The sequence below is a fragment of the Fusarium oxysporum genome, chromosome VIII, assembly GCF_013085055.1.
Source record: "Fusarium oxysporum Fo47 chromosome VIII, complete sequence".
Taxonomy (NCBI): domain Eukaryota; kingdom Fungi; phylum Ascomycota; class Sordariomycetes; order Hypocreales; family Nectriaceae; genus Fusarium; species Fusarium oxysporum.
In genome coordinates, this window is record NC_072847.1 from 3,612,910 (window position 1) to 3,637,359 (window position 24,450).

Here is a 24,450-nt window from a genome sequence, read left to right on the forward strand (position 1 = left end):
ATTAAACTGCATTCTTATCATTGTATTCTTCTACCTCATCTCTTAGTGATAGAGAGAATATCAGGTGAATCACCAGATTCCATTTAAACATCGATAGCATAATCCCTGTTCCTTTGAGGCAGTGTAAAGCCTTGCTTTGTTGTGCCGTATACGTATCAGATCATGGGGAAGTAGTCGCGCCCACGGTCGAGAATTCTCTGAGCCCTAAACGACAGTCCGGTCATTTCCCATAGACCAAGAAATAGTAAGACATAGTTCGTGTTCATTCTACTCGGGATCACACAATAGCACAAAATGTCGACATGGTGAAGCAAATTATCACATGACATTTCTGGCGAGTACTGAGGCATTTCTAAGAGTCTAGACAGGGGTGGAGCTTGGCAATTTTGGAAATAGACTGTGCAACTCATTAAATTCTTCTTACCCCTGACTCTGTCGCAGACGCGGCGGCAAATTTATTGCCATGTCTCAGCTGGTACATATGGAAGGCTCCTCACGCTCCTGTCTCAAAAACCATGCATCATGCCCAATATTGCATTAGGCAGCCGCGCCAATGATGATCAGTGTTTAGTGGTTCATTACTTACGACTGCGCTCCTCCTGATCGATGACAGGGGCCGTTGCAAGCATGAAGTGGATACTACGGGTGCTGCCGTTGGGCCGTGCAGTGGCTGTAGAGGTTATTTAACGGTTGAGCTGGTTCTTTCCGCAGAACTCATAAAAGAATTGGTTAGGACCCTCGCCATGAGAGTTGTTGGGTGTTACACAGGGGGAAAGCGCCCGCCGCTGGGAGCTATGGGATGCTCACGTTTGCTTGTGCTTCTTGAGATGGTGTTCTCTGCGTTGGAAGGCTTTATGAACCTGCGTAGTCGCATTCTCACATAGCTGGATGAACGACGCCTATAAGAGCTAATTTAATCTCGCTAGATCGACTTTTTGACGATCTGAGATGGGTTCACGGGCGCTCGCAACCCTCTTACTGAACCTAACAGGGTTTTGCCTACTTACGAGCTCGAACCCGAAGTTGTGGGGCATTTTGGCACCAGTGAAGAATGACTTGGGACTGCCTTTACCCGCAGTGGCCCCACGGATAATGAGATATCAGCACCACCTGATGCCTAGAAAGGACTTGCAATGGAGACATCATAAGGGAGGCGACATCGAAGTCCACCCTCGGGCGTCATGCCGTATATGCAAATGAGTTCCAAGGCAGGCTGGGTAGTAAGACATCCAGGATTATAATAAGGCAATGAGCTCGATTGCAAGGGCAGTAAAATGCATCTGTGTGCCAGTTATTAGGTATCAGTTATCATGGCTTTTAGTAGATGACACCACCATCAAATCTCGGCGTTATCCCGTTTGCTGCTTCGGTACTTAAAGTTGAAGTTATTTTCCCTGGCATGAGCAGCCCATCAAAAACTTGTTGGTCCTCTTCCACCGATTTACCCTTATAAATACCTCTTTCCATCTGCCTCCGTTCCGAGACACGACTCCGACTTTGGCTCTTTTTTCCTTCGGTTTCCATCCCTGACGACGGTCACCATGTACGATGAACCCAAGCGCAATAGGGCCGAAGCCCGCCGGCTCAAGAAGCGGGAAGTCGATCGCAAGGCCCAGAGATCAGCTCGTGAGAGGACAAAGAGTCGCATTGCGCAGCTCGAGAGCATGGTTGAAAATCTACGACAAAACGACACCCCAGCGCAAATAACCTCATTGATGGATCAGCTGGGCAACGTTACAAAAGAAAGGGATAAATTATTAGGGGTGCTCGATTCGCTAGGCTCAACTATTCGCTGCCATCTCATTGACTTGACCACGAGCGAACCTGCTCCAGACACAAGATCCGAATCGTCGACGCACGCATCAACAAGAGGATTTGCGCCCCGGGTATTGGGGGAAGGAATACTTCCAATCGCCACCACTACTACAAGAGTGTCATCAGAAACGACTGGCTCTCCAATGCCACAAATCCCAATAGACCCTCCTCCAAATGATCCCTTTACCTGCGACGGCTGGACCTACGACGGCTGGACCTACAACGACTGGACCTACACCGTGAGCAACAAGCCATATCCTACGACCATGGCCTTTGACAACTCAATTCTCCCACCCAGCGTGGACCATCTCGTGCAGAGATAGTAGCAGGTCAACTTGAAGACCAATTCCTCCCAGAGTTCAGTTTCTTATCTTCGGCGGCTGAAGCAATGCCTGCCATTGGCTCTGTCAGGGCGTCAGGGGTTGTTGGTTAGTGTTATCGACTAAATGATGTCAGGTTGGTGTAGTTTAGGTCATGGCTGTTCTAGGCGACTTGTAACGATCGCAAATCTGATTATGGCCAGTACTGCGTCCCCTTTCGGCTTTTTCATCGTCTCATCTTCTGTTAGACCATTGTGTCTCAGTAGTCATTTGTTTTCAGCTGATAACCAATTTTGGGAAAGGACCTGGCTTGATCGAGACATCAGGAGAGCTCTATCAGGCCTTTGATCTGTCAAGATATGGGATTTTTGTGAATAATGATGAATAGTTAATGGGTTGTGAGGAATACAAATTCGCAATTGAATTGACATTGATCCCCAGCATAAAGTTGGAGGAAATCAGTTTGTGGCTATGCGCTAAGCCTCATTAAGAAAGAGGAGATACGTCCCTACAGTGTCAAATGTGGGGCTAAAGATAGTTGACCTAAACAAGAATACAAGATGCTAGAAGAGCCAGCACAGATGGGCCTGGAACGTGTTTCGACCTCAGAATTAAACTTTCTATCGGGGTTTGACAAGGTTCTACGTCATTCTGTGACAGCCGGCCGAAAACAAAACGCTTTCATAGCAGTTGGTACCGGACTGGCATTCCAAGCTCATGATCTGCCTGCCCCCTTCGACCATCCTTTTCTGTTGGTCGACTAACATCGCTCTCAGGCCATGAGTCCCGAGGAACCTTTGAGTCCTTACATGTGATATCAAGCCCTAACTTTGGTTCGACAGACGCGTTAAGAATATTTGGAGCCCAGTTTTGCTTTTGCGTGATTAGCCATCACATGTGATAATGTTGGCCAAGTGTGTAACCCTACCCATATAAGCTGGCCAGAACAGAAAGATAAGGCCTGTGACAGCAAAGTACCCAATTCCCCACCAACCCTTTCTAGCCGGCACACAGGCTGTTGAACCGGCGGTACTATGTAACAGAGCATGATTACGTGATTCCGCAAGGGGTTTAGCCTAAACGAGCCTCAGAATAAAGAGGAAGCCGATCACCTGACTAGAAGGAGTCTCAAATAGGATTAGCCTTAGTCAATGAGCCTAAAAATGAGGGGCAACAAGAGGCCAGAGATAATCAGACAGTTCAATCAAGGACAATTATACAATAACCGGTTCAACACAGGCTTTGTATCGGCATTTAGACTACGAATCGGAATATATCTAAGCATAGGACCCCTAAGCCTAAGAGCTAATAGAAATTATCCCACTTATGTATATTAGCCTGCATAGCCCTGTAAGGTGCTAGGCAGGGAAAGAGATAATAATGTAAGTTTTATTATTAACTAAGCTTAATTTTTTCTCTTTATATATATATTAGAGATTAAGAAAGTTTTATAATAGAAAGTTTTATAATAAAAAGTTTTAAATATTAATATTATAATCTTAGATTAAAGTTAAAATATAAGAGCTAATATATATATTTATAACTCTTAGAATTAAAAGTATAAAATACAATTAATATATATATTTATTTTATGTTTTATTAGCTTAAGAAAAGTAATATAAATATTTTATATATTTAAATATAATAATAGTAACTACTATTATATACTTTAAATAAAGAAATAATATTTATTTATAAGTAATATTTTAATATAATTTAATTAGAAATTAAATTAACTAAGATAAATAATAAATAAACTAGCTAAATAGTTAAATTAGCTAAAATTTCCTTCTTTTTTATTAATATTATTATATTTAATTTATTTTTAATTATTATAAATATTAGCAGCTAATAATAAGGCTATTTTACTTTTAATACTTTAAGTATATTAAAATAACTTAAAATAAGTTTATAATATATTATTTAAAAGTTAAAATACCAGTCTAATAATATATAAAGTAAAGCTAAAGGCCTTAAAGTAAGATAATAAAATAAGGTATTTATTTTTAATATAATATAATATAAGGCATTATATACTATACTAAAAAATATAATAACCTTAATATTAAGTCTTAGCAGATTATATAACTACTGCCTTAAACCTTAAGATCTAATTAAATAAGTAGCCTTAATTTATAAGTATAAAGAAAATATTTTCCTTATTCTTAGAAGGCTAAATACCTTCTTTATTATTACCTAGTTAAGGTAATTACTATTAAGGCTTTAACCTTAAAATATTATATTAAAATAAGCTAGAAACCCTAACTTTTATTATAAGATAAGTTATTACATAATTATTATTAATAATAGTTAACCTAGTTATAATTATTTAATCTTAGTAATTAATAACTATATAATAGGTCTTTTAATAAATATTAATAGGCTTAAGTTTAAATATATCCTTATTTTATATTTCTTCCTATAGTATTATAAAATTATAAGAAAATACCTATTATATATTAAAAAATTATAACTAATATTATAAGTTAATCTTATAATCTTTAATTATTATATATAGCTCCTTAGTATTAAGGAAGATATATCCCTTATTAAATACATTATAGGCTAGATAAAGGTATTAAAAGACCTAGCTAATTACTTAAAATAGGGTTAAGGTATATTAAGGTAATAGCAGGCTTATATTAATAATATTATATTAGGCAGTAGTAATAATTTATATTAGGCATAGTTTATAGAGTTAAAATATATAGTTAAGTTAATTAAATTAATAATATAAATATTTTATTATAAGAATTAAAGGCTATTATAGGGTAAAGGAGGGGAAGTAAGGGGGAAAAGAGGGGGGAAAAGGTAAATTAAGAAAAAAAGGTTTTAATATTTAAGGAAAAACTATAAATATTAGCAGCCTAAGGCTAACTTAGCAGGTTAGTAATAAATTAAATTAAGTTATAAGATAATATAATAAGAGAAATATAAGTTAGGAATAAATATAATTAAATAATACTTAGAATAATATATTATAAAGGTTCTCTTATTTATATTAATAATATATTAATATTTAGCTAATTTATTAAGTTTATTATATATTATATCTTATAATCTATTTAACCCTTTTTATATTATTAATACTAATATTATAACTTTAAGTCTTTAACTTTAGGTAATTAAACTTAGATAAAACTTAATATATTTTTATTACAACCCTAGCAGTTATGTTATATATACCCTATTATTTTTCTCTAATTATAGAAATAAACCTATTACCTTATATTAAACTAACCTTCTAATACCTTTAATTTATAAATAAGATAAGGACTAATAACTTTTATTTAATAGTCTTATAGACTGATATATAAGTAATATTAGTCCTAAAGGGACTAATCTTAGTATATTATTAGTCCTTATAAAGACCTCTAGTATATATATATATTTATTTAGCAGTAAATAAAACTTAGCTTACTAGCTATTAATAAAGCATCTTTATATTAATAAGCCTAAACTATATTACTTAATTATTAAGAGATATAATACTTTATATTACTTAGTATTATGCCTTATATTATTTATAAATATAAACCTAGTATAAACTAATTTACCTATTTAAAAACTTAACTATTATAATTTTCTTCTTATAAAACTTTATAATTACCCCTTTTTTATTTTAAATATTATAATATATTATCCTCTTTATCTCTATAATATAATTTAAGATTATAATTAGCCTAATCTTTATAAGTTATTAATCTCCTTTAATAAAAGTAATACTTTTATTATCTACTTCCTAATATTATAAAGCTACTTATTATATAAGTTATTATAAAATATTTTTAAGAATTTATTTTACCTCCTCTATAGGTAGCCTTTATATAATACCTATTTAAGAGTCTTAATACTCTTTATCTTAGTATTAAGGAAGGCCTTATTAATCTAAAGGATATAAAAATATACCTATATAAGCTAAAGGACTTTATAGCTAAAAAGAGCTAGCTTAATATAACTAATATTATCTTTAATTATCTAAGCTATTTTAATTTTAATAGCTATTATATAAAGCTTATTATAATTACTTTACTTAGTACTTAAAAGAGCTTTTTTAATTATTTAAATTATATTATAATCTTTTATTAAGTAAGGCTTATTAGGCCTAGGTAGCTATATGCTTTTTTAAATACTAAGTATTATAATAAGGTAGTTATAATACTATTAGTAGTTATAATTAAAAGGAGAAGTTAAATTAAATTACTTATTATAAAAGTATAATATATAATTAAAGTATAGTATCTATAGGGGTTAATAAAAGACCTTTAAAATAAGTTATAAAAAGAAGATTAAGGCTAGCTAAAAAGTAAGTAAGGCTCTCTAGCTAGGTTATATATAACTAGGTTTAGGCTATAATTAAGGCAGCTAATTATAATAATATTAACTTAATAAAGCTTTACTTACTAAAGGGTAATAAATATTTAAATTATATTAGACTTTAAAGATACTTAAATATACCTTTTAAGGCTAACTTATAATCTTAAAAAAAAATAATTATTATAAAAATTAATAATATTAATTATTAATAGCTCTTAAACTATAATTATAAAATATAAGCCTAAGATATTATTATTTTTAATTTATAAATATTATTAAATTAAAAAAAGTATATTATAATTTAATTTATTTATAATTTAAACGTATAAAAATTCCCTTCTTAGATATATAATACTAAAGAAATAATTAGTTAATTATTATATAATTTTTTTTTAAATTTATAAGTTAGTCTTAAAAGATATATTTTAGTATTTTTAAAGTCTAATATAACTTAAATATTTATTATCTTTTAGGAGGTAAAGCTTTATTAAGTTAATATTATTATAACTAAGTACCTTAATTATTAGTACTTAAAGTACCCTAACTTAAATAAAGACTTATTAAGTTATAGCATTAATCTTCGCTTATATATACTGAAGCATTTTTTCATAGAAATATATGTATCAAACTCATAATATAAGCCACATGAGGATAGACTAAGGGCTAGAAACTTAATATAAACTATAGATATTATTCACAGAAGACGTTATCTGGCATTACCAAGGCATATTGTTCTAACATACAGAGTAACGTCGTACATACGCTATTCTCAGTACTTGATATCGATTTTAATGTGCCATTATCCGTCTGGTTTATGTCAGGTGACGTCGCCCAGATTTGTTGCTACTGAACGTTCTCCGGCATCGCTTCCTTGCTGCTGCTGATCGCTCATTAATCCCGATATATAGGGTGAGGAGGAATGTCAGGAAAGCAAACTATCCAGGCAGCGTTTTGCCTCGTTCTCGATGTACTGCTGAATCATAACACAGTCGCAATCTGTATGCTGCAAGAGCTGCCACTTAATGTTGACAGTCTCCACTCTAAGTGAGTTATAGGAAGCATAAAGGTAATTATTTTGTGCTTCTAAGGTCTTTTGACGGGCGACCAATCCTTCCACTTCTCTTCGTTTCCGGTTACGGTGTTTGTCTGCAGCTTTTCGATTGTTTTCACGTATGTGAAGCTCTCGCGCGGCTGGAAGCTTCTTCTTAGCGTTAGTCGCATGTTTACGACCGCGGTTGGTCATGGTGAAGTTCTTGGTGTTTTCCATCTGACTTGGTTTTGAGGCAATGGGTCCGTGACAAGGAAAATTGACCTTGTTCGCTGATCCAGTGGCGTCTATATCCGGCACTTTTAAAGGGTTGCCACCGACAAGAGAAGCTTCTGAATTCGTTTCTTGAGTTTGGCCAAGGCTCGCGTCTGTCTGAAATGCCGAAGAAGTATCAAGCCATTGTTTGTGGAACAGAGAATCAGTATCTTGATTGAGGTATGGATACAGACTCGAAAAGCTTTGATCCTCAAAGGAAGGTGCTATAAAGTCTCGGAAGAGAGGGAGGGGAACGCCATCTTCGGGAACAGAAACGACAGAAGACTCCATACAATAAGTCCCTGTAGAATTAGCTAAAATAGGGGCGAGCGGCTCCATGAGCTGTGCTACATGTGTAAATAACAATGTCAGTTCTCTTAATTACGGTTTATATTCAGCCTTACCCGAATGAAGACGTCTGGTGCCTAATATTCTTCTGACAGGTGCTTATCGAATGGGGGCGAGTAGTCACTGGGGGGGACCATGAATTTGGGAATATAGTCTGTGGTGCAAGCAAACCTGGATCGAGATGAGCTTGATACTTGTATATATAAGGTCAAAACCCAAGAGCAAGGTTTCATAGCAATCCAGATACAAAAAGACACCTTGTGATTATGCGCTATTAACGTTCAGGCACATCACTACCGGCAAGTTCCTTTGGGGACCTGATATCACCAGTAGACCGACGATCACTACGGAAGCCGAATAAGTCTATACGGGCTCACTGTACCCCGTACTAAGTGGGGTTTGGGCACTCTGTGCTATTTAAATGCCCCGTTGGCTTATGAATGATTGGTTTAGCCTCCAAAGTCAAGTTTCTTTGTATCATACGATGATGGATAACATCCAACAACAAGTCATATTACCGTGTCAACGGTTGTTAGGTTTAGCATTGCATTAGTCAGAGCAAGCATTCATTACCGAGCTTTGACGCCCGTATATCCGTAACACCAGACGAGACGCATCAGTAAGGTTCCTACTTCGGCCGTTCGTTTAAGTTGGTCCCCTGGTATTGTGAGTATTGGGCAATTGCAGCTTCCCCTCATATAATAACCTTGTATGTAAGAGAAAGCCACAGGTTATGCAAATGTACATATCAACACTGTGTACACATTTTTTTAGGTTCCAGAAGCGCAGTATTAAGGTACCTATCCGACTGTAAAGTAACGGTACTCTTATCTCGCACTGTTGATATGTCTCCCCAGATTTGCGGCAGGACCTCTAGGCAGCAGCAGTACTTCTGGATACCTCCCTCATTCAGCTAGAAGTTGATTATAGGCCCATTAGACGGCCTAATTTTGACAAACTATCTGCTTATAAGTAGAGTCAAGTAACCAAAGTCCCCGCCCTGGACTTGACAAAGAGCATGTTGTTTTGGAGCGGAAGGTGCAAGTGCTCAATATTGTAATAAAAGGCGAGATCTGGCTGGGATACCAAAAGCAAGCTGAAAGCGGGTGGCTTAAAGACGAGGCAGCTGTGAACAAGTTGGAAGTCCTTTGACAGCTGGTTTTAGAACTCTACTTAGACATTACGTCGTTCGCTGGAAGCATCATGATGATAGAGGTCAGATCACGAGAAAGTAACCTTTTCAAATGTTAGCTCGGATTAAAGCCGTTCGTATTAACACAAATTGCTTATTTCACAAGCCCATGCTTTATTTGTAAGTGGCTTGGAAAAGCAGCCAATAGGTGCCTGTGACGTCCCATGATCTGACGGATAAGGGCCTGGGAGCTCCATTTAACGACCCACCTACTGGTGTCTCAGAACCATACATAACCCTGCAGCACTGCCTGCGGTTGATCTGGTTCCACTACCAACTGACTCTCTAGAGCCTGATACGGAATGAAGCTGTGTCTAGTTAAGATCTGCACACGCTCCTTTGCTCCGAGACCCTCTTCAAAGTCCCGACGCAAACAAGGACCTGTATGCATTGTGGCGGCCCCTGTTGACATTGTATCCAATGTTATCATATCCCAGCATGATGTTGGCCGCTGGCGTTTAGCCTTTCATGATACCGCTGTTATTACGCCCCTTTGCTGTTCGCCCGCTTGAAAAAGAGAAAAAGGTTCCTTAAGTTATTGATCATCTTGAACCTTGAATTGATTGATGAAACTATCCATGTTCTTGTTGCGATGTGACGAAATAGTATATACTGATTGCAGATTTGTGTCGGCTTCGTAGGTTATGTTATTTCACGTCTGGGCTGTTAACTCCCTTTTTGTATGTACCCATGATATGTTCCAAGATTTCTTCAATTTAGCAAGAGAAACCTTGGTGTAGATAGTGCCATAAGTGAACGACCAGGACCTTGAAAGTTTGAAGCACTTCGGAGACCACAATGCTTCCGGTATTTAACCTCGTCAACTGCCCTTCTCACAGTAAGCTCTGAGAAGAAGGAAACAACACTATTGACCATATGCTCAACATAACGACCGTAACGTACAACTCGATATATAAATTACTAGTCGTATAATTAAGAATCCCGACTGGAAGTACTGCTAAGTAGCTTTGGGCAACTGGTACGAAGAATCACGATGCAGGTCCATTTCTGCGCGTGAGACACATAACCCCCACGTAATATTGCTGGACAAAGGTTTGAGTTTGACGGAGCACGTAAATCAGATCGAGGCGGCATGATCAACGTGGAAACAGGTTCACCGGCTACCGCAAGCTCATGACGGCGAGCAAACACACATACGTAATGCGACACGCGCAGCAACTCTTAGGAGGTCGGCCAAAAACGGCGTAGATGAGGTCGTGGCTCTCGTATATGGAGCTATGGTGTTGGTTGTACCATACTTGATACCACGATCGACGAAAACGGGTATGAATTTGAGCGTCGCTTCCACTGTCACATTCCATTACCACGCGCCAGATGCTTCCAAGATAAAAACGACGATGAGTAGGTGGTCCAATAGTAAAAGACAAATTGGGTCTTCAAGAACATTGGAGAAAAGAGAGAACGAGCCCCAGTTTTGCAAACAATTGTGAAAACATCCCGGATCGAACGGAGCGATTTGAGGCTGAACCCTAATTATGTAACAGTCCACCCCCCCCCCCCCCCCCCCTTACCATTTCATGTTGTTAAGAATTGCTTACGAGTCCACATCAAATATTAACAGTACGACTTTTAAGATGAATCAATGCCAGTCAAGGCAAGGGACGAGGAAAAGGACCGAAAACCCCATCCCATCATGTTGTTGTCATCTGTGGGCGTGGTCGTCTATCAGAAACTTGGACAAACTGCCGTTCAATGGTTTGACCGTTGAGGGACCTTTACATAAGCCACATTCAACTGTTGGTAGAACCAAGCCCCGATCCTTGCACCCTTGTACCTGCTCTGGTTCAGACTTGCTACAAAACAGCAAGGGGTTCATTCAAAATGTGGATTCCAGGTGTAGCATAAGCACCGACCAATCAAAACGCGCATCCGTCACTTTTTCATGGATCATATCCGCACTTATTTCGAAGGCCACAGTGCAAACGACCACAAAGTAGACTACAATATGACTTAAGCCTATCCACATTCACAGGCTATAAGAGTACCTTGAGGATTTCCGAGATAAGCCGAGGTAAGCGTTAACTCCAAGGAACGCCGGAAAGATAGATTCAAAGTTGGTCACAGGCTTTGCAGAAGCTTATATTGCCCCGTGTAGGATGTAGGGCCCACATAATCCTTGTTTATCCCGTAAACAGACCACTACGGTACCGATGTAGAAGATCAATAGCAAAACCTTATTGTTAGTCATGGGGAAATTATGGATAAATCACCCGGCGTCGGCCGCAGGTGCCGGTGCCCCGTTGTCAGGTTTACTGTTGATAAGGAAGTCTGAGAATTATTGGGCCGATCCATGATTGAGTTTGGGAATAAGCAAGCGCTTGTCTTGGGGATATACGATTAATCGGCACTCATCACTATCGGCCCAGAAACCATGTGATAGGTCACTATCGTAACGTTGACTTGGTTGCGAGTTTTCGTCCTAGGTGTGAACAGGACTGCCTACGAAAGACAGGTGGGGGTCGTTTGGAAAATGCCAATGAGGCCAGGTGAAAACGTGACAACTCAGACTAATTCGAGGATCGATCGATCGTTCGTCCCCTCTGGGAAATTCAATACGTTTCACACCAAATCAGAATACTACTTGTGCCATCAAGACAGCCAACCTGGAAACTCACAACGACCTCGATATCTTTGCCCAAGGATTCTATAAACCTCAGTTCCAGGTAAGAGTCTCAATGGCTACATTATGCCTTCCGCTGCAAGGCCCCCTTATATGGGCCTGGATGACAATCTTGTGTTCTCGTTCCTTTACCAAATCTGAATGCTACAGCTATGAGGGGCCAGTGAGCTAATGTTGGGCGGCAGATGTCTCACAATCTTTCTCTTGGACAAGGTAAGCTCATGCCTGACGGTGGGACATGGAGCAGACGCTCACATGACTTCTACAACAGCCATTATCGAAGAAAATACGTGGGATACAGACAATTCTTGGAATTCCGAGCCTTTCTTCAATAATACTATGATTCAATTAGGACCTTCTGGCTTACTCCAAGCCAATCTGCCAACGACCTACCAAACAAGCACTGAAACGGCCTCGAACCATTTCGCATACGCTCCCGGTATGGAGCCACGGAACCAGGAGTCGAGCGGACTAGTGTCTCCTGCTGGAGATGACAACAAGTCATTAAGCTTGATGGTTCTTAGCAGAAGTAATTCAAGTCAAGATCCCGAAATCCAGCTCCGATCAGCATCACGCAAATCAAAAAATCGAAAGCTCGGTCGCCCAGCTTCTTCAAACAGCCAAGCACATGCCAGGAAGTGCCATAATCTAGTAGAGAAGCAATATCGCACCCGGCTTAAGGCTCAATTCGAGAATCTTCTCACAGTACTGCCTACGGCACAAGACCCCGATTACGTTGACAAGGATGCTACAGGCAATCCTGGCCGTTACCTGAGCAGGGGGCAGGTCTTAGATGCTGCGAGGGAGCGTATTCTCAAGCTAGAAAATGAGGTTGAGTTATCAACCCTAAGATGCAACCGTTTGTTGAAGGATATAGCACGAATGGAGCGGACTTTGCTTGAAGAGAAGAACAGAGCTGCGTTGTCTCTTTGGTCAGCTTATTAAGAGAAAGAAATATTATAGCACTTGGCTTTTACATAACCTTGAGAGCTCTATATTTACAATCTTACTCTTGGCCTATGACCCTTTGGGAGCCTGACCTTGCTTCCACTCATCCGTGGAACAGCTACCAACAGAGCCACAAGGAATAGCGGAGTAGTTCGCGGGGGTTTGCTCAGCAGCAAGCCGACGAAGTACGGGTTGATGTTCCACGATTCTAGGACTTGTATCCGTCTGTAAGATCTGATAAATCTTTTTAAATACGAATAAGCCATTACGCCGTGTTGATCTCTTTAGGTCTCTTCGTGCTCGTCAAGGCTTTTCGAGAAATGGCCAAGAAAACTTGTGGATTCGCAATGTTCAGATATGGGGAGTTTGAGAAAGAAATGACCAAGTTTGTCTCATAAGGTCAAAAGTAGTCGAGAAAAAAAGGGACCACGGCTGAGTGATGACCGGTATCCGCGAAAAGAACTCTCTATCACGCACCTTCTTATCTCAGCATGGCCGAGCCCGTTGCGCCGGGATCATTATCCAGCCATCAACTAAGGCCCAGTCACTTCTCACCTCAAACTAGTCCCCACACACTTGCAAAGCTTCAACACCAGAAAAATCTAGAACGATCTCGTCCGGGGCAAAAGATTGGGATATAACTGCTATCGGAGCAATTACAGTGGTGCTTATAGCTGCAATGGGTGATTTCCAACCTCGGTGTAGAAATATGTACGCCGACACCAATCCTGGAGGTCGATGAGTTGCTGGCACCTTGGATCTCTGAAACGCCAAACAGCCCGACTAAACCCGATTGAGGAAACTTCACAGTCAGAAATCATAAAGTCCCGAATCTCCAGACACCGGGGAAGCTCACTGACATCAATTTTGAATGCTATAGATCGGTTTGCGAAAGGAATCCGGGGAACCATACATCAGATTGCGTTTTATTGAGGTCAGAGATGCAGATCCTTGAAGAGGAGGATGAGACACTCAATCGACGCCGAGGTGTCAAAAACAAACGTCTGAGAAAAGTAAGAGGTTTAACTTCAGGTCAGGGACAATACATACAAGGCCAGAATGCTGCTGATGTGCAGCTAGAAGGAGAAAGTCACGGAAATGGGGTCCGCAAACAGAAGGCAGAAACAGAACAACGGCGATGGGGTGTCTGTGGTAAGATAAGACACAACGTGCGAAGGTGTCAGATAGAATTAAAGGTGTCTAGGGAAGACAAAAACGATTGATTGCATTGGCTTGGATGCATTGTGGTTACTATTACCAGTTATGAAGGACCTGGCTTATGGTGAAGTGGTCGACTCGCTTGTCCGGCCAACTCGATTATTATGCACGTTGTATCACTATGACAATAAGATTATTATAATATAAATACCGGCTGATTTATCTCATCTGCGCTAGCCCCTTAATACTAGATGCTTTAGGCCGCTGAAGAAGGCATATAACTGGAAAATAAAGTAACTTATCAGATTCTCTATAACCTATCTATTGAAGGCTGAGTTCTTCCTGACCTCTATGCCGCCTTCGAAGTCGTTATAATAAAGAGTAATATCCTAAGGGGTTTTTAGAGGAGCTTCGCTTGCCCCTCTTAACCCAGAAAGTGTGATATATAAGCCTGATATGCAGCTGTGAACTCTAACTCCGGCTGAGGAGGCCAACCAGGCTCAATTTCGCACTTCGAAGACACCAAAGATAGCCCTCAAGGCTAAGTATCAGTCTGACTACCTTGGAAGACAAATCAGAAGACATCAAGTAGCTCCCCAGAGTCAATTAAAGAAGCACTTAAGTCTCTATTTGGAAGTTTGTTATGATTTTAGAGTTGTTTCCATTGAGAATATGGAGGCCTTTGTTGAATTTACTTATGATATACGTTGCCTAATGAAGAGAAAAAATGTTTTTAATGAACCTAAGGACTGCACTCTGGCGTCCCCTGGCACTCATGACGAGGTGACGGCTCATATATTTACTTCTTCCCTGTAGCCTCGAGTCCTTCACCAAGAGTTCTTATTTCAGTAATGCCTAGAGATGTGTCGACAGCCGCGTCGGGATCCCCAGATAGAGAGGGTGTGATTTAGAGTTAAGCTGACTCTTTCCTATTAGAGAAAAGAAACGAGGGACTAAAATATAGCAGCCATCAAGCTGGGCACTGCTTCTAGGAAGGCTCAAAAAAGAGCACCTGGCTCTTTACCAGCTCATTCAAGACCATTTCACAGCTCAAAAGGTCGATGCATTCCCCGCGAGTCCGTGTGCCTAGGTCTTGGTTAGATCCCGGACCTCCGTGACAGAGTGACTAAAGGCACTGTTCCACCGTCTTGGCTTGTTATGGCATTCCAAAATAAGCATTGGGTCTTTATCCCTGGCTCACCGTGGCGTATTATTATTATCTCTCTTAAGATGACATCTCCAATGGGCACGTTTTGTTGACAGAGCTCAAGAAACAAGGTACCTGCCTAGATGAAACGCAGAACGACACGGTTGTCACAGAGAGTGATCTCAAGGAGTCGAACACGCTGAATATGATCCCTGCCTTAATGAGCTCGAGGGTCGTGAATTTCGCGGCAAGGGTGATTTTACGTCATAAGATATCCCCTGGGAATTTGGGTCTAAACATAATGACCTCATGTCAGATAGGGTTAGGATAGGGTTAAAGGTTAGACATGGTAGATATTATTGAGACCTAGAATGATGTTCAGGCGAACTCAACCAAACGGACGCTCGTGAAGTTAAGTGAGCAAGGTCCTGCTCACAGTATACGTTACTCTTTAAAGTAGACAGTATATACCGAGTGATACGCGATAGAGGCCATGGGCCTACGATAATAGGATTTTACGGAGCAAAACACTAGTCTATGACGCAGTCTTCCTAATAAATCGTGAATTGACTGACGACTTGAGGGTATACAGAATCCAGGATAGGGACTAGTTGCAAAAGCCTCGATTTGATTACTTGCGACATAGCTATTTCTCTTCCCGAGTAGAGTTCATATACGTTGCGGCTATAAGTATACCGCATGCTATTATTGTGCCGAAATGCCAAGTTCAGGCGGCCTTGCGAAATGCACCTTTCCATGCTTTTAATATATTTTACCGCGTCTACAGTCTAACAGTAGATATTCTAAGCGTTATTATGTGTCTCATTCTTCAGCACTTCCTAAGTATAAACACCGGGTACGTACATAAACAACTCGTTGATGTAGTCCTCGCTTAGTTGAATATAGAACTGACATCACCCATTTGGAGACATATTAAGCTTCCTCAGCAGAACTGTGAAACGAGTGTGCCCCGACCCAATAGCCAATTTTGATCCAATGCCGGTCCAGGAAGTTTAACTGGCGTAGTAGGGCTACCAGTAGGTCTGTTCCTGAATATTTAAGACTTTCTTCCATGGTGAAGCTATAGAGACGTCTCTCTCGCTCCTTCACTTGCCTAAAGATTTAGCCCGAATTCGGTGTTTATGTTACCCTTCTGGTGTATCTCACGCGTGTCAGATAACGTTGCACCTTGCCTGGGATGAACGGCGGATCAAGATGCCAAGGATCCTTCTGCCAACAGCCTGTCGCGTTACCCACTTGATATCATCTAACATCGCCCTGGCTCTTTCGTCCAAAGTAAAGCATCTGCTCCGTGCATGGAGTCCCCGGCGATTATAATCTCGCTGCTCTCGACTACCTTCACCAGGCTAATTTGAAGTGGGTCGGGCAACACAAATGAGTTGAATGCTGGTACGTTGTATACCCTCCCTGACGTTGTCGAAGCTAGATAGAACAATAAGCTTATTAACTGTCTCCAAGGTTACGCGGCCAATGGCTATGCTCGAGTTAAGGGAATCTCGGTAATGATCACCATCTCCGGTGTTGGTGAGCTCTCCGCCATTAATGCCCTCGCTGGGGCATTCGCCGAGCATGTCCCCATTATCCATATCGTTGGCTGTCCCTGAACACAGTCGCAGCGGAACCACATGCTGCTGCATCATACTCTTGGCAATGGCAACTTTGATGCTTTCAAAACCATGAGCAACCAGATCTCCTCCTATGCTGTGAAGCTCATCTCACACACTGATACTGCTGACCAGATTGATGATGCCCTTCGCCAATGCTGGCTTTGTAGCCGACCAGTTTATATCATGTTGCCTACAGATATGATAGAAATGAAAATTAAGAGTAGAAATCTAATGATCCATCTTAATCTTCAAGCAAGTCTGAATGACCCGCGAAAGGAGGATCCTCTTGTTGAGGTCATTCTGAAGCGGCTTCACACTGCGAAGAAACCTATTCTCCTTATAGATACTTTTGCAATCCGCCATCATGTGCTGGACGAGATAAAGGCACTGACAGACAAGGCACAGATTCCTGTCTTCGTGACCCCAATTGGGCAGAGGGGGTTTTGACGAAACGAATCCCAATTTCGGGGGCCTTTACGCTGGAGAGGGCTCTGAGCCGCGGACAAAGCACAAGGTCGAATCATCTGACTTGATTCTTTGTATTGGAGCTCTGAAGGTATGTGATGTTGGTGATCGTGCCCTCTGTTCCTTTTGCGGGCTGTTGAGTCTCAGAACTAAAATCGAGCATAATAGTGTGACTTGAATACGACAGGTTTCTCGTATAGTATTTCTGAACTCAATACCATCGACTTTCAGAATATTCACATCGGAGTCGGCTACTCCGAGTACCAGGTTGTTCAAATGAAAGGAGTCCTCCGTAAGCTCGCAGAACAACTTGACTCTAGTAAACTATCCCTGATTCGATCACCTCACATAACTCGGACCCTATCGGCCGAGGTCGAAGATCCTTCACCTACCATTACACATGCTTGGCTATGGCCTAGATTGAGTAAGTTTCTCAGGGAGACTGATATTGTCGTGACTGAAACCGGCTCGCCAAACTTTGGTATTTGGGACACCAAGTTCCCTTCGAGTGTCACTGCGTTATCGCAACTCTTCTGGGGCAGTATTGGTTGGTCAGTTGGTGCCTCTCAAGGCGCAGCACTGGCCGCAAAGGATGCGGGGCAAACCAGAAGGACGATTTTGCTCATAGGCGATGGCTCTTTGCAGATGACAGCTTCTGAGCTCACGACAATAATCCGCCACAAGCTCAAGGTTATCATGTTCGTGGTTTCTTCTTCATTTCAAGAACTTGACTAACTGTATAAGCTTCTGTATTTGTAATGACGGTTATACTGCAGAGAGACTGATTCATGGAATGGACGCAGAGTATAACGATATTGTCCGATGGAAATATAAGGATCTTGTGACGGTCCTCGGTGGTGACGACCAGACAACCAGAAAGTTTCAAGTTCATAGTAAGGGAGAGCTTAACGATCTCTTGAGAGACGAACAGTTTAACGATGGTTCGGGTGTGCAGTTCGTGGAGTTGTGTATGGACAAGAAAGATGCGCCTCGCGCGCTGTTGCTGACTGCCAAAAAACTGGGAACAAAAGAAAGACCAGAAGATCTTGATTAGTTCTCTAGATTAACGAAGTTGGAACCTAAAAGGAAATGAACATAGGTACCACAATTGAACGATTTGTATCCTCTTTTGGGCGGATTGGTACCCGGTCTACCTAAATTGCGAAATATCCCCAGTAACACATAAGTGCCTAACATCAAAAAGTCCAAGTCATGTACTGCAACACTTAGTTCGCCATGGACACAGCATCCGTCCTAGCGTCATTTTTCGTCATCCCTTTCCTTACCACCTGGTACTCATGCGTCTGCTTAAACTTCCATTTATTGCATGTCACTCGGCCTTGGGGCCGTGGCCATCTGCGAGATTTCTGGGTGGCTAGTAAAGCTTCTTTGATGTAAGACAGCATGCAGTAATAGGCTCGGGAGGGGGTATGTTGAAGTATGATACAACGAAAGACTGAAGATTATTCCGATTTTTGCCAGGTCTGCCGGTAGACATTGAAGAGAGACGTAGAGATATATTACGCAACGCTTCACATTTTAAGCCACATGTGAGTGGTATTCCAAAAGTCCTCTCCAATGATCCGATGAGCATCCTGCATGGTAATGGTTACATCCCTATCCGAAACTTGTCGGGGCCGGTAAAAAGTGCCGATCATTGCCAGAGTATGGAGGAGTTTGGGGCTAGGGGGGCCTATGTAAAGGTTGTTGTCGGCATTACTTCAAAGGTGCCTGCGGTGCAATCTTTGACGGTGTTGCTATACATAGATAAGCGGAGAGTTTGCTGGTACTTTAGTTTTGGTGGGATGGGTCCAACATCCATAGCCTAGGGTTTCCGGAAGGTCCCATGCCGCTATGCCGCCCTGCATGACATGGGGTTATGGGTCCCTCCTTGATCATCTCATGCATAGAAAAATGCCTGATATACAGATATTTCAAGTCTCCTTTTGGCTATTTCCACTGTGTGAAAGGCAGTTGTAGTTCCCAGAACGTAGCCACTGGTACTAGATCAAGAGGGACGGCAGTTTTGACTAGAACGAAAAGGATGGTTACATTGACGCCGTTCAAAATCATCAAGTATACCTACAGGTAGGTTTTAGTTCTCCTTATCTAGTAAATACCTGTAGCCTAGCTCTACCAAAGCCGGGAGCCAGAGATTTATAATTAAGAACCTTCGCCCCAACGCTCTCAAACGGTGCAGAGACACCTCCAAGGCCATCAAAGTGTTAAGATTCTCACCATACTGTGCGCTTCCCCAGTCCTTTATATAGGAATTACCTTGTAACTAACATCTACAGTCCAATAGATTATCATGTCAGACGATACATTGACACGCAGCCTGCTCATCACTGGTTCAAGCGGCTACATCGGCACTCATATTGTCGGCCACGCTCTTCAGAATGGATGGCAAGTTCGCGCCACTACCAGATCTGAAGCCGGTATTGCGAAACTCGAGACAACTTTTCCATATGCCTTTGAGCAGCTCAAGTTTGCAATAGTCCCGGACTTTACAAAACACGAGGCATACCATAGCATTCTCGCTGGCGTGACTGACATTGTCCATGCTGCATCACCCTTCAACCTTCAGCCGCAGGACAATGCTAAAGATGTTCTTGAACCCGCCATACAAGGCATTCTAGCTATTCTCGAAGCTGCAATCCGCTATGGGCCTCAGGTTCGCCGGGTAATTAACATCTCCTCTTTCGCTGCAATTGTCGACATGTCCAAGGGATTACGCCCTGGACACACATATTCAGAAAGAGACTGGAATCCTATGACTTACGATCGGGCGGTGGCAACGTCCAATGGTCCTGCTGCATATTGTGCCTCAAAAAGCCTTGCGGAGAGAGCCATGTGGGACTGGATGGAAAATAATAAGCTGAATGTGCCATTCACACTTTCAGTGATTAACCCCCCGTGGGTTTTTGGCCCTTATTATGCTGACCCTGACCTGGGCACCCTATGCGAGTCTGTGGCGGCACTTTGGTGTCTCTTCGGTGCCAAAACGGTACCACCTACTGACTTCGCGGGCTTTGTGGATGTTCGAGATGTTGCAAAAGCGGTAATGTTGGTGCTTGACAATCCTGCGGCCGCAGGGCGACGTTTCCTGCTTGGAGCCAATTTCGACTGGCAGACTGCTGCAGATATCATTCGTAAAAGGTTTATGGCGGCCCGAGACAGGGTACCAGCAGGACGGCCCGGGTATGGGAAGTTAGAATCGGTCTACAATATTGATGGAGGGCAGGCACAGCAGGTCCTGGGATTAGTATACACACCGCTCGACTCCGCCCTGTACTCTACGGTTTGTCAGTTGCTGAAGGCCGAGGAGGCAGAGAAGGGATCATATTAACCCTCCAAGGCACGTAGCAGATTTGTTTATCGGATACTACAGTATTAGCTCTTAAATACAAGTTGATTGCGCCCAGGCTTAGCAAGGAACTGGATCGTCCAGGGGATGATCTCCATGTATCACCTCGCTCCAACACTTCCTGTTTAGAGTAGTAGATAAGGCGTAATAATAACAAACTCAAACTTTCTAATCTCAAGTAAAACCATGACATAACATCTAACCAGAGGTCCAGGCAGACACGGGGAAACATAGATCAGAAGCAGGAGGAGCGCATGTAGTGAAGTGTAATTATCACTTACACAACCATTCCCACAATTACTGTTTAGGCCTCCATAATCACCACAGACGTTCCATTGGCATCCTCCCCTCACCCCTACCTTGGTTCATCTTGTAGAAAGCCGGATCCTCCCTAGACCAAACTCTGCCGATGATGAAGTTAGCCGGTAATAAGGAGTCAAAGTGTTGCGCCAGGTCACCTACAGCGTATTTGTTGATGACTTGCTAGTCTAACTTCCTACCATATGATCAGGGCACCATTAGTAGGGGCACTTGGATCAGAATGCGCGACCTGGAGGTTAAATCGTATGCCACTGTTGATTTGTAAACGAACATGTGAGTTGACGCTCCCATCCACCATTAGAACCGGGCCGATAGGGAGGTTATGACTGCACCGAGCTTGCTGCGACACCCGGCGTGCGGCATAGCCGGTTGATTTACGTGACTCTGCATATGCTGTCTCGGGTTGTGTCCGCTTGGAAATGCGAGATAATGGGCAGATCATCTTCTCGTCATCTCATATGCATCAAAAATGTCGGTTGCAACCACCAGGACCACTGACGTCATCTTTTGCACGACATAATGTACCTCCTAGAACCCTCCTGCCCATCATGATCAGGCTGACTTAGTTCGCTGTTCCTCAACCCAATCTACAGAAGGAGAAATTATCACTCAGACAATAAGACTTGCAACCCAACCATGTGCATGAGATATCCTTGTATTACATGTGATGATCTGATTGCTGCTCCCTTCTTGTTCACAATATATCAAATAGGGCGGCAAATTTCCTGTAACTCTACTATTTCCACGCAAATCATCTCGTTCTCATCGCCACCAAATAACCACACGCTAAATCAAAATCAAGGAAAATGGCTACTAACATAGTCAATCAGTCCTTGATTGAGATTTCCATCGCCACATCTCCTAATAACCTCGAGGCCGTCCCCGGCCTTCTGACGGATCTTAAGACAGGCGTTAGTGCGCTCTCTGCCGGCAGCCGCGAGGCCCGCCACGATATGCTCATCAAAGCTCGCACTCTGGTCCAGTCTTTGGAGACCCCCCGAGAGACTATGTTGAAGCATTGCTGGGCGCAGGTAAGTTTCTTATCACTATCCGGGACGACAGGAATTAATTCTCATGCGAAGACTGGTGCTATGTCTGGTCTTATCTTCGGAGTTGACACCGGGCTGTGGAAGTTGATGGCCGAGAATGGTGAAAAGCCTCAGAAGGTCAGCGATCTGGCTACGAGCCTCGCGGTCGAGCCACTGCTCTTACGTAAGTGTAGTTTCAATATTCCTCGGGCAACATTGATATAGATTTAGGCCGCATTATGCGCCACCTTGGTGCCATGGGTTACATCACAGAGACAGGATTCGACGAGTATATGCCTACTAATTATAGTAAAGCGATGAGCATTCCCATTATTAGCGATGGATATATTGCAATGTAAGTGTATTCCTTACAAAGCCTTCACTCGGCTACAAATACTCGAGTTAACATGTGGCCTCTGAAGGATATCTGGCACCAGCGCTGGGCCAATCAAGTTTCACGAATTTGCGCGTAAACGCAGCTTCAGAAACCCTACTGATGCAAAGGATACAGGCTTAATGTATGCCTATAACACGGATAAGGACTTTTTTGAGTGGCAGCGGTCTCTCGGTTATGACCAGTATTTTAACCATCACATGGGAGGATATCGTCAGGGGCGTCCACCGTGGATGGCACCTGGGTTCTACCCGGTACAAGAGAGACTCATTGCTGGCGCCGATACCCATTCGGATGCGCCATTTCTTGTGGATATTGCGGGCAATCTTGGCCATGACCTTATGGAATTTCACCGCTATCACCCTGATGCGCCGGGTCGATTAATCCTGCAGGACTTGGCCGTTGTCATTAGTAAGATTGAGGATTTAAGTCCTGCCATTACTCCCATGGCCTATGATTTCTACACAGAACAACCCGTCAAAAGTATAATCCAAAGGCACCCTACTCCAGCAGAAACACTTGATTACTAACACCTGCTCAGATGCCCGCGCATACTATATGCATACTACTCTGCATGACTGGCCTGATGAACCTTGTGTGAGAATCCTCTCCCGAGTCACTGAAGCTATGAAGCCGGGTTACAGTAGACTTTTAATCAACGAGAATGTTATGCCTCCATTTGGCGCTCACTGGGAGACAACTGCAATGGATATGCAGATGCTTAGTCTCCTCAGTACGATGGAGCGCACTAGGGCCGACTGGTACCACCTGTTAGAAGATTTAGCCGGATTGAAGATAGTGCAAATTTGGAGCGGCGGCAGTGGTGTTGAGAGCCTGATTGAGTGTGAGCTACCCTATTACGATCGTGACTAAGTGCAAGGAAGGATCAGGTGTTCTCGTTTCTAGCTATTGTCAGTAATACATTCACTTTCAAACTTGGATTTATATACCTTTACTGACCAGAGTGATAATTCCTTTGCTATTCTTTCAGGCTCAAGCTGAGATAGTATTATACTGCCTTCATCGCCCAAGTCGGAAAGAGCAAGTCCGCTGGTGTGTTCACCAATGGTGCAATGTATAGGCGTCAACTAACTGGCCATGAGAGTAAAAGTCTCGCTGGTGGTTGTCTCTGATAAAACCAAAGAATAATCTTGGTAGGTGGGCGATTACGGAGGGCAATGGACTCACCATATGCCGTTTACCTGTTCATAGTGGCCTCCTCTAGCATAATATTGCCTCTGTGGGATCCTTAAATTGCCAAGGGCTGTGGGAATTACCTGGCATAAGTAATGACGGATTAATAGTAACTATGATTTATTCCATCACCACGTTATCTCTTCAGACAATTTGCTATTGTTAGTAGGCCGAATGTAAGCGACAACGGTATCCCGAATGAAGCTTATTTCCGGAGATTTAAAGGCATGAAAAGCTCGATATCATACATGTTCCCCACCTAAACGAGAAGCATTTGCTTGGCAATGAGAAAGACCACCAGGCGGAGTGGAACGATATCGCCAACGTGCCCGACTGAGGTCGGTGTTTCTCGGAGTGATATTTGACGGTCTGACTAAAATTGTATCCGTCCTGGACCTCACAATAAGCCCTTACAAACGGCTGATCAAAGTTTATTCACGTCTATCACAAGATCATGGGGGCTGTAACATAGTTGTATCTATCCGATTTATCACAACAAACTCTCTCGACATTCGCGTCCCTTGCGTAGGCGCGAACTCATTCCACATCTTTGCAGAAAGCCTGGCGATAAGTTCTAGATACGTAGAGAAGAATATACGAGTCAATCAGTCGCCTTTAGGCCCGATTGAGACAAGAAAAGGTAAGACGGATAAGTGCACCACGTTACCAAATAGTTCAAGGGTAAAATATGGAGGTTTACAAGGCCACTTATTATTCCAAGTGACGTTTCTGCGGATAAACCTGTAAAAATATCTAGATTAATAAGAGGGCAAGAGTTATTTCTCCAATTTTCACTCTTTTCCTTGTACTCTTTCCTCGCCACGTTTCCCTTTCTACTCTTTTCTCTTTACACACTTCTCACTG

General features: G+C 42.1%; 7 protein-coding genes across 7 annotated transcripts; 5 read left to right on the forward strand and 2 right to left on the reverse strand.

Moving 5' to 3' along the window:
- Positions 1-578: 578 nt before the first annotated feature.
- Positions 579-746, reverse strand: FOBCDRAFT_142361 (uncharacterized protein; the record flags this gene model as incomplete). The annotated part of the gene is given in 2 exon segments (XM_059608142.1): positions 579-670; positions 689-746. Coding segments are annotated over 2 exon segments (150 nt in total), but the record flags the coding sequence as incomplete, so codon positions are not given.
- A 779-nt stretch (positions 747-1,525) lies between these two features.
- On the forward strand, positions 1,526-2,363 carry FOBCDRAFT_50698 (uncharacterized protein). The gene has a single exon (XM_031187545.3). The coding sequence runs from the start codon at positions 1,542-1,544 to the stop codon at positions 2,136-2,138; it is 597 nt and encodes a 198-aa protein (XP_031034810.2). The 5' UTR covers positions 1,526-1,541; the 3' UTR covers positions 2,139-2,363.
- Positions 2,364-7,101: 4,738 nt separating this feature from the next.
- On the reverse strand, positions 7,102-8,272 carry FOBCDRAFT_230514 (uncharacterized protein). The gene is made up of 2 exons (XM_059609836.1): positions 8,160-8,272; positions 7,102-8,102 (listed from the first exon to the last, which is right to left on the reverse strand). Exon 2 carries the CDS (start codon positions 8,092-8,094, stop codon positions 7,375-7,377), a length of 720 nt encoding a protein of 239 aa, XP_059467801.1. The 5' UTR covers positions 8,095-8,102; positions 8,160-8,272; the 3' UTR covers positions 7,102-7,374.
- A 3,590-nt stretch (positions 8,273-11,862) lies between these two features.
- Positions 11,863-12,881, forward strand: FOBCDRAFT_297762 (uncharacterized protein; the record flags this gene model as incomplete). The annotated part of the gene is made up of 3 exons (XM_031187543.3): positions 11,863-11,979; positions 12,122-12,149; positions 12,208-12,881. Coding segments are annotated over 3 exons (819 nt in total), but the record flags the coding sequence as incomplete, so codon positions are not given.
- A 3,123-nt stretch (positions 12,882-16,004) lies between these two features.
- FOBCDRAFT_252616 (pyruvate decarboxylase) lies at positions 16,005-18,336 on the forward strand (the record flags this gene model as incomplete). Its single annotated transcript, XM_059610999.1, has 7 exons — positions 16,005-16,045; positions 16,492-16,570; positions 16,650-16,799; positions 16,899-17,234; positions 17,305-17,373; positions 17,451-17,980; positions 18,027-18,336. The coding sequence occupies 7 exons, from the start codon at positions 16,005-16,007 to the stop codon at positions 18,334-18,336; spliced, it is 1,515 nt and encodes a 504-aa protein (XP_059465701.1).
- A 1,128-nt stretch (positions 18,337-19,464) lies between these two features.
- On the forward strand, positions 19,465-20,718 carry FOBCDRAFT_50709 (NAD dependent epimerase/dehydratase). The gene is made up of 2 exons (XM_031187538.3): positions 19,465-19,526; positions 19,580-20,718. Exon 2 carries the CDS (start codon positions 19,594-19,596, stop codon positions 20,629-20,631), a length of 1,038 nt encoding a protein of 345 aa, XP_031034803.2. The 5' UTR covers positions 19,465-19,526; positions 19,580-19,593; the 3' UTR covers positions 20,632-20,718.
- Positions 20,719-21,508: 790 nt separating this feature from the next.
- FOBCDRAFT_230524 (S-adenosyl-L-methionine-dependent methyltransferase) lies at positions 21,509-23,711 on the forward strand. Its single transcript, XM_031187537.3, has 6 exons — positions 21,509-22,001; positions 22,053-22,182; positions 22,230-22,353; positions 22,421-22,875; positions 22,934-23,294; positions 23,343-23,711. Exons 1-5 carry the CDS (start codon positions 21,777-21,779, stop codon positions 23,263-23,265), a joined length of 1,266 nt encoding a protein of 421 aa, XP_031034802.2. The 5' UTR covers positions 21,509-21,776; the 3' UTR covers positions 23,266-23,294; positions 23,343-23,711.
- Positions 23,712-24,450: the final 739 nt, after the last annotated feature.